Consider the following 9846-nt stretch of genomic DNA (forward strand, 5'->3'; position numbering starts at 1 on the left):
GGCCCAAATTGCAGGGCCCAGGACCAGCTCCTGCCCCTTCCCACGTACCCCGGGCTGGGAGAAACACCTTGAGGGGGCGGAGGGACAGAACCTTCCAGTGTCAGGGCGAGGGCCCAGGATCAGCTCCTGCCTATTCCTACGTGCCCCGAGTTCCAGTGTCCATTATCAGCTCCTGCCCCTTCCTATGTGCCCAGGTTCTGAGAAACACCCTGACGGCCTGGAGCGTATCCCACCCAGCCTGTCACTAGGGAAGTACAACCCCAACCGTAGGGCCAGGGAAGGAGAGGGAGAGAGGAGGAGAGTAGTAAATGGAAAAATCTACCCCAAAGCCCCCAAGGACAACTATCTGCTTCTTAAAGGAGAGGAGCTGAGGACAGCGTGTACCTGTCAAAACCCTGACAAATTTGGGAATGTGCTTTAATATTTGTTTGCAAAATCTTCCACTATATTTTTCTAATCTTGGAACTTTGAAAAGTCAATGCATTTTAATTTTGAAATCAAATCAGTCCATTTATTCCATTCTGAGCTCGGCTGAGTACTTCTTCCATTGCTTCTCATGCCTGGTGCATAGACTTACCTCTGCTTCTATCCTTTCTTTCACAAACATCTCATGAATAGATTATACACACAGTAAATAATGGAGCCTAGTCCAGAGGGAATTTGTCCAGTCAAAAAAAGTCCCGATTTGTATTTGTATGATGTTCTTCAATGTACTGCTACATCTGCAAAGCCTTCAGATTTGCATTCAGGTAGTACCAGCCTCACAGCATTGCAAACTGCCCAAATGGTCCCCTCTCTTACACAATAAAAGACAGGTGCTCAGCAGGACCCCAATTCCATGACCTTGGGAATATTGTGCAGAAACGTCTGCTGTGCACCCAGCAAGTGCCGTCTGCACCACACCACACGTCAGCCAGGGATATTTCAAGAAAGCCTTCGGTACTTGTGCCCCCATAAATTCTCCAAATCCTCCCTGTGCCGGAGTCGGATAACAAGCAGAAGGACAATGGCTCCAAGAATCCAGGCTGCCCATCTGCTCTGCACTTCCAGATTCTTGCTTCCACAGCACCAGCTGATGAAATTTTCATAGCTGATGAGGTTTCTCATTTCCACCGGCCCTTGCTGCCTTGGAGCCTTCACAGTTGTGGCCTGTTCAGGTTTCCGTGGGTGCGCACCGATGGCAGCAACCATGAGAGTACTTTGCTTTCTTTTGGTGACTTGTCGGAATAGGATCTTCAAGCTTTTTGCAAGCCTAGGTGAAATAAGCCCTGCAGGAAGAAGAGTTGGATTTTCAGATGGTCTTGTCATTCACTGCTTCCATTAAACTCAGCTCTTCTCAAAATCAGATCCCAAGGTCAGACTACCAAAGGGAGACAGGAACTGGACTTGAGCTGGCTGAGCACCAGTCACCTGCTCTCAGCACTGAAAAACACTCTTTCCTCAGATCCAAAAGGCCTTGATTCCCAATCCTTCTCCCTCTCCACATACATCTACCCTGCCTTTCCCTATATCCAGTATGCTTGTGAGCTGGACTCACCACTGCCCTGAGCCCAGAGATGTGGCATGATGAGGAAGCATGACGTTAGGTTACATTATATTCATTTATATAACACCATTAATACCAAAGTGCAGCTCCCTGCTAGAGCCAGTTGCTCGCTAAAGCCTCTGAAGTTCAATTAACAAGCACCAGGTAATCTAACACTTGACTCCCAATAATCCTTTTATTTTAAGGGGCCTCTGGCGGATGTAAAGCCCTCAGCAAACAGTCCTGGAAGTACATTTGAGATTCTCTCAAATAACAGCTGAATTTATAACCCTTAGTGGAGAGCAGAGAGGAATCTCTTCAAAATACTTTCCAGCCAGCAGCACTTTATATAGACCCTTGTAACTGAATAAAAGGAACCCCTGGAGGGGCAGGTGCCACCCTGTGGAGGGACAAATCCCTCTTAAGTGCCTACAGTCTTGGCTAGTGAAAAAGCAGATGCCAGAATTAATGTCTCCCCACCAGAAGAAGGCAGTGCAGGCTTGGTCCTCTCAAGTTTCCCACCAAACCAGGTCAAGCAGGGAAGATAGTGGGTGCTGGACCACCCCTTGGTGGCTGCCTTGGAGGCTGTCACCTGCCAGACAGTTGCATCAAGTCCCATTTTCTCCAGCTTGGATGCTGCAGTGCTGAAGGGATATACTTAGGAAACACTTGCCTCCTCCACTGCTTCTCTAACTCCAGCTGCACAGAGGATTCCCCCGTAGATCTCAGCTGGGAAACCCTCAGAGGCTGAGCCCACCAAAACCAAAAAACTTGAGACTTATTTTGAGCAGAATTTTCACTCTGGGATATGCCAGCACAAGAGGAACTCAGCACCCAAAACTAACAGCATTTCAGGAACAATAAGATCAGTGAAACACAGCCAGCCTGGGACAGTCAAACAAGTCTGTGGATGCCGAATTGGAGAGCCAAATACATCCTGCCAGTATGCCTGGAGCATACATCTACCAGAAAAATACACCCCACCAATAAAACAGTTGCTAACAACATACACACGTGTATAATTCAGTCCATACCACTACATAAGAGTGAGGGTTGGGGCTTAATTTTAAGCTGAATTGAGATACCATACTCAAAAAAATCCTGGAGTCTTTTCACAAGCAAACTCTTTGCTGTCAGGATCCCCAGCATCAGTGGCTGAAGAACAGAACTGTGCTGACCCATCCCAACCCAAAGTGCTGTTTGTCTTATGGGACTGCCTAAAGGCACCCATCATGGTTGGGATGTAATTGTGCTGGGCACTGCACAGAAAAACAAGCAGACACAATATCCTGCCCCCGAGGCTTGAATCTGTGAACCTCTTGAATCTCTCTCAAAGCCTCTCTGGCAATACAGAATGGAAGACGAAGGCAGAACTGGAGAACAACAACAGAAACCTACCATTGCAGTACCCTGGCACTTGGCATGGCTGGGTGTTTTCATGCCATCACAGGGTTTGAGCAGGGCACGATGCACAGCTCACACCAGTATTTCTGACATACGTAGGGGCACTTTCCCCCAACCTGCATACTTGAAGAACACACTGCACATCAACACTTGCCCACTACAATTGCTGCCTCTGCATGTTTTGTGTATTTATAAATGAATATGTACAAAAATAGAATAAAATAAATATATATCAGTGACCCCTACTGGCCATTTCTAACTAGCCACAAAACGGTGCAGCAAACAATGAGCTCTTGCCTCTTTCCCTGGTACAGTATTTCCATGTGGGGCAGGGAGCAGAGGGCCTGGCAGTGGTGGATTTGCCACTCACTTTGTGCCAGCTGCATCACTCTTGGGAGCAGGCAGTTGAAATTGGGATTTTCTGACCTCAAGTATTTGGTTGTGGCATCCCACTCATTTCTCTGCTCACCACCAGCTCCACGCCACAATCCCAGCTCTTGCACATTGAGCCCTGCACAGGTGCCTCCAGCTTTCACTCTGCATGGCTCTGTGACCTTACACACTGTATTCTTCTAGAAAAATTCAGTTCTCAACTGGAACCTACATCACAGATACCACTGCTCCTTCAGGTGAGCTCCCTGCAGAAGGAGCTGCCCCAGCACTGCACAGTTTCTCCTCTCAACAGCCTTGCCTGAGCCCCACCAACACTCACTGTAAAGCCTTCGCCCCAATGGGTGCTAAATCCAATATGAATGCTGCCGTGAAACAGAAACTGAAGGGCCCTCTCATGACAGTGACTTACCCCCGTGAAGGCGTGTAGAGAATACGCCCGACAGGCAGGATGGCTGCTCTAATGCAAGCAAAACCCCATAGGAAGCAAAGGCTGGAGTCACCGTGTCAGCCTCAGACCAAGACTTAAGGGACTCTGCCTCCCTTCCCCTTCGTCAAAACTTGTTTAGCTCGTCATGCTAATACAGTGTTTGAAATAAACTAAGTTCAAAGTATGTGGACAAGGGGAGGATGTTTGACTGGAGCACATGGGGAGGTGGCGGAGGGGTTAGGTGTGACACTGGCTTTCCTCTGCATGTGCAGGCAGATGGGGCTTCATCCGGGTTTGAGCAGAGCGTTCACCCGTGTGCAAGGGGAGGACATAACACACTGGGGTGTTGGGGTTGGCACTTCACTACAGTACACAAATGGGGAGGGAGGTAGATGACCCCCCCAAGCCCTCTGAGGGCAGAGCAGGGACTCGCAGACTCTTTCAGGTAGAGGCACATAGCTGTGTGTTGTCTCTCGAGGAGCCCTTCTGCATGCCCAGCATACACCTCCAACTCACACAGACATATTTTTTTTGTGAAATCTGCAGCACTGCTCTCCCAGAGCAGCTCTCGTTGTTTATAGGGACGGGTCCAGGCAGGCCAGGAAGGAATTACCTTTCTCTAGGACACGCTTGGTGCTTGGCTGAGCACACTGCTTCTCTGCTTCATGGGAGCTGCTGAAGGCCAAGGAGACAGTCAGTCTGCAATTAGCCTCCCCCCCCAACACTCGTCCACATCCCCTGGGGCTGCTAATTACGGACTCTTCTGTAGCCAGGGTTCAACTCTTTCTAAGCATAGGCCATAGTTTCGCAAAATGACCTTGAAATTCTCTACAACAGGCTTGCCTGCCAGGTTTCACTGCAAACACCAAGATATGCCAACCTCTGTAAATGCCCAGGAGCAAGCTCAGAGGCAAGCACCAAGGAAGCTCAAAAGATTTGCTTCAAGAGTCTCCCATTAAATGCTTGCATCCTCCCAGTGAGATTAGGAGGTTTCATTGCTAGACCTGCCAGCTGGAAAGGCAAAGGGAGACAGTATAGCTGAAGATGGGCTTCAAGGCACCCGCAGGTGTGTGCCAGCAAAGGAATGCCTGGCAGACATCTCCTTCCCATTCCAGTGCTTCCAGACCTCCTCTCAGCAGCAGGAGGCAGATGGGGGGAATGGGTACACCCCCTGAAGTCGATGCCCTTGGGAGAGCCCTGACATTAGCTGTCATACATGCTCTCGGAGGGAAGCCAGAAATCACAGGGCAAAACAAGATCCTACACCTTCTCAGTGAACTCATGGGGGTTCTTTGAAGGGGGGTTGACTCACCCTGTTGAGCTGTGCGGGCGCAGGTAAACGATCTTTTCTCTAACTGCCCTCCATATATACCTCCATCTTTTTCCCTCCTTCTTCAAGTCTAAGTCGTTTTGCCTCCAGTATTTAATCTTTCTTTCCCCCCCCCGCCCTCCTCCCAGGGTGGCTTTGTCTTGTCTTGGATTGAACTACTTGGACTCAGGGAATCTGTATCTCAAAATAACGTGTGACTTAAGTTTACTTTTCCAGCTACTCACAGCAGGTTTGGAGGCTGTCAGGTACTCAGCTCAAGCCCGTTACAATGACACATGCATTCTCCCACACTCACAGGATCTGTTTTAATGGAGCAGCCCATCAGGCAGTCTGATTTTACCTAGTCCCAACAAAGCAGATGCCTGGAGGCCAGTGCAGGGTGCAGACCACCCCTCAGGAAGCAGAAGACATGATGATAAGGGACTCCCTGCAGCTGGCTCAGAGAGGAGGAGAGGCAAGCTGGTGATCAGAGGCTTGGCTCTGAACATCTGGGTATCACCTCTCCCAGACATTTCAGGCACTACCAGAGCATCCATACAGTCCATCCCGCCTTGGCCTTGGTGATGGAAAATGTATACTGGGCCACCCCTCTGTCCAGTGGATATGTATGGATGGTGCCTCCTCTTGCCAGCATCCTTCTTTTCCTGGGACTGGGTCGCACAGCTCAGGGGAAGGTACAAGCATTGCCCTGCACAAAATTACTGAAGAACCTGCCCATAAGCTTCTACCTATTCCATGGCCTAGAACTCGTATTCAATGCCCTGGAGCAAGAGGGTTTATAGCTCTTTGGAGTTCATTTCTATTTATTCTCATTGTCTATATAAATGTCTAGTCAGGCTTTTTTAATGAATGCCTTTTCTTGTTACCCAGTGGCAATGAGTTACCTGGATCATCAGTGTTTAGGATAAAAGCGATCCTCCCTGTCATTCATTTTGATTGCAGTTATTTCTCATTTTGCCTTATGTTCTGGCAGGCTGCAAAAGAAGCAAATAAAGGAGGCTCATGCCAAGCCTAGGCAGTGTTCTCAAGGACTCTGGGGTCACAGGGAATGTGACATTGGGCTTGGGTGGCATTCCTTGAGACTTTGGGAACACATAGAATACATCCTGGGGTAGCCCACGGTGGCTACCCTTAATGCAGTTCTGAAACGTAGGAAGGTGAATCCAAGGGCAACTCCCATTCACTGAGACACCCCTTGCAGAGCCACCAGGCTAAGGGAATTGGGTACTTCCCTTCCAGTGGCATTTCCAGTGGCTTCAGTCACCAGACCGAGGAAGGTTTGAAGGGCTTTTGGAGGCTGAGTGGCACTTTTGACACTAGACAGCAAAACTTAGGGCAGGATGACACAGGAATAGATTCACCAAGACCACAGCTTGTCCTTTTCTCCATCGTTCCCCAGATCTGCCACAACAGTTCCACTGTTGAGTGCACGTATTGCTGTCTGCCAGCTCCACAGAGTGGCAGATCATTGAGCTGGTGCAGATTAGGAGAGAAGAGCTACCTTCGACCTTCACCCTCTCCCTGCTTCTCTTTTGCTCGCCCCCTCCACTTCCCCACTGAAGGCACAAACACCTACTGCCCATGGAAGCTATTTCTAAGCAATCCCGGGCATCTGGGGAATGAGGCTCTGAACAAATATTGGAGTGTGCGTGTGCAGAGAGTGCACACACATGCACACACACACACGCACAGCCACAGTGCTGCTGCAAAGTCAAATATAGACCTTGTGGAAGGGGAACAATGGCTGGGGTTGGGTTACAAGGCTGTAGGGCCAGCGAGCTGCTGTTTGTTGTGGGCTGGGGTGGAATGGGAAAAGCAAGGGGGGTGGGATGGGGGAGAACATTTGTTTTAACCTAGAGACCCTGGGCTGGTGCCGTGCATAGGGCGGAGAGGGTGATCTGGAACAAGAGCTGAAGAGGATGATCATTTGAGTTGGCAGCTCAGAGGTGTTTGCAGTCTTTCTCCATTTGATTTGTGCTGCTTTTCTGCCTCCCTTGAGAGATTAGAGGGGGCAGGAAGGGGTGAATTTCTCTGAGATTCTGCACAGGGAAGAGGTTCTTTATCTCCTTGCTCCGGGGAAGGCTCCTCGGTGGAGGAGAAGAGGCAACATCACCTGTTCCCTCAGCCCAGCATCAGCTTCTTGCTCCTGATGTCTGGCTGCCTCCAAGGTGCAAGTTCCAGACGCCGGAAGAAAGAGAAGCAGCTCCAGCTGGTTTTGACAGGTAATTTCTCCCTCTGTCTGTGGGTGGTGATGGTGTGTTGGAAGGATGGCAGGGGATGGAGTCTGTGTCTGGCATGCATTGGAGGGGGAGACCAATACAGGGGTCACTCCAGTTCCCACTCCAGGTCCCTGCTTTGTGGGATTTCCTTCACCAGAGGGAAAAGCCGTAGAGGGACTCTTATGGCTAGGAAAAATCCTTCCTAATTCTGACCCAGCAGCTGTTCCATCTGAGACGCCTCTAGGGATGGCATGGCAGGGATCAGAGCCCAGTAGAGCAGGGTCTAAGCCAAGCACAGAGCCAAGCCCTCCTCAACACCCATTTCTTGGCTCTGCAAATAGAGCTGCTCTGCTTGAATCATATTGGGCATCCAGGGACTGACAGAGCAAGTCTGAGACTCAGGATTGTGCCTGGGAATGGGACAGGAGCCCTTCAGTGTGGAGGAAGGAGTGCACCTAAGTTCCACATTTCTTGGGGTTTCTTTTTGGTCCCTTCTCCCTTCTCTGTACTCACTTCTTTTACTCCCCTCCATCCCTGCTTGGTTCTTTCTGTGATACTCACACACAAACCCCAAACCCCCTGTCTTCAGACATGCCCATATCCCCTCTTCTGAAATCCCACCCTGGTTTCTGTTCTTCGTTCCCCTTCCTCGGCGTTCAGATCTTCAGCAACCAGCTTTAACTCCTCAGCCTGGCCGGCCCTCGCTCCATGCCATGGCTCTCACCTCCAAGAGGAGCAGCACAGGAAGAGCCACATGTCCCATTCCACTGACTGTAACCTTAACCCCGTGTCCCTCTGCTGCAGCATTCATGCTGTGGACACAGATACTTATGGATATCAAAATGTGCAGGGACTCCTCTGCAAGTGCCCTCCTATCTGCCCATTCAAATGCACGCGCAGAGTCCAGAGGGCTTTTTTAGGCACATTTAACCAAGTGAGGTTTAAGAGCACCCAGGCATGGCTGCGCAATGACACTGCCGTGCAGCTTGGTCAGGACCAGAGCAGATTCCAGCAGAGGAGTGCACTAGCAGGTGGGGATGTTGCAGGAGGTGGTGTCATATCTGAGGCAGTCAGTGTAGGCAGTAGAATTTCGAGGAGATGAGGATGAGGCTGAACATCCTACACTCAGCACTGGAGGTGTCACCAGTAAAACCTTGGCCTCTAACCATGACTGGCAAAGAGTGCAAGGTAGGGTGCTGTGGGGGTCAGAGGATAAAGGTGGATTCTCCCAGGTCCTAGAACTGCAGTGACTGAAGCAGAGGCTGCCTGGTTTTAAACCTAGTACCAGGAGCTGTGCTTCACCCTCAGCCTCACCCTCCCCTTTTTGCTGTATGGTAGAAATCAGGGCTCCAAAGCAGGCTGAGCTGGCTGTGAAGGATCTGGGGCTGAGAACGGATGGAGAACCACAGAAAGCATCTTAGAACAGAGCTGGTGCACACCTAGCTCATAAATACCTGAATAGCTGATGGAGCAGCCTGAGCAGCAGGAGGTTTGGACCTCTCTGTCCCTCAGGGAACAGTTAGGTGGGGTGATGGAGACAAGAGGAGGCAGCAGGGGAAAGGAACATGCTCCTGGCCAACAGGAGAGCAGGAAAGAGGCAGGAGGAAGGCGGCTCCTGTGGGCAGGGTGGTAGGCCCCCATTTTATTGCTCAGTCATGTTATGTTGTCCCGACTTGCCAAGGATGGAGCAAGCAGGGGTCCACAAAGACAGCAGAGAGCTGGGCTTTGATGGGGCTGCTGGCTCTTGGGCTCTCCCAAGGTCTTGGGGCCTGCAGGGTGCGTAGTGCTGATGGGACTGTCAGGAACTGCAGAGGGCCAGAGGCGTGGGGTGTGCAGAAGGTGAGAGCAGTTATGGGTTGTGCTTTGTTTAGTGAGATGAGAAGAAATGTGGAAACATCCACTAAGTGCCTGTAGGACGTAGTTCTTCTTCCTTCTTGGTGGAAAACAGCAAACCTCATGGGGTGCAGGGGTAGAAAAGAGCTGGATGACATGAACTTGTGATATAATTAAGGATTGCTAGGACCTTTGAAGGTGACAGATATGATCTTGTCAAGCAGCAGAAAGGCCATGCAAGGTGAGGAGGAGAATGGGCAGCTGTTCCTTCTGAAGATGTGGCAGCCCAGACCCTCTCCCAGGGTTGTCTTATTGTTCACCGAGGTGCTGGTGTCCACAGCCTGTGAACAGCAGCGAGAGAAGTTCTGAGGACCACAGCTTTGCTGGTTGGCTTCTTTCTTGTGGGGCAACCACTCCACGTTTCACCTTTACTTTAAGGATGGGGCTTCTTAACCATACAGTTTGCCAGTGGAGGTGTGTTAGTGGCCCCGAAGACATTAGGGAGAGGCTGCAGAAGGCATTTTTGCTTATTATTATTTTTTCAGATAATCTGAGCGAAATGAAGGCTCAGATCATCGAGCACCTATTTCTGAGAGAGGTGGAGTGCCCCGCGGGAGGCCGGCCGCAGCAGGACCGAGCTCTACCCAAGCCAGAGGGGCAAGCGCTGCAGCCCCCCCAAGCCCAGGACAGGGGTCTCCCCAGCAAGCCCGCGTCC

At 50.6% G+C, this 9846-nt stretch overlaps 1 protein-coding gene across 1 annotated transcript in view; it reads left to right on the forward strand.

Annotated features, from left to right (window-relative positions):
- Positions 1–7228: 7228 nt before the first annotated feature.
- Positions 7229–9846, forward strand: part of DLK2 (delta like non-canonical Notch ligand 2) — an 11668-nt gene continuing 9050 nt past the window's right edge. Inside the window, exon 1 of the mRNA XM_008932779.2 lies at positions 7229–7301. Within this exon, the coding sequence (XP_008931027.2) occupies positions 7229–7301 (73 nt within the window). The remainder of the gene's footprint in view (positions 7302–9846) is intronic.

Source organism: Manacus vitellinus, unplaced genomic scaffold, assembly GCF_001715985.3.
Source record: "Manacus vitellinus isolate BGI_N305 unplaced genomic scaffold, ASM171598v3 scaffold_8_pilon, whole genome shotgun sequence".
Classification (NCBI taxonomy): Eukaryota; Metazoa; Chordata; class Aves; order Passeriformes; family Pipridae; genus Manacus; species Manacus vitellinus.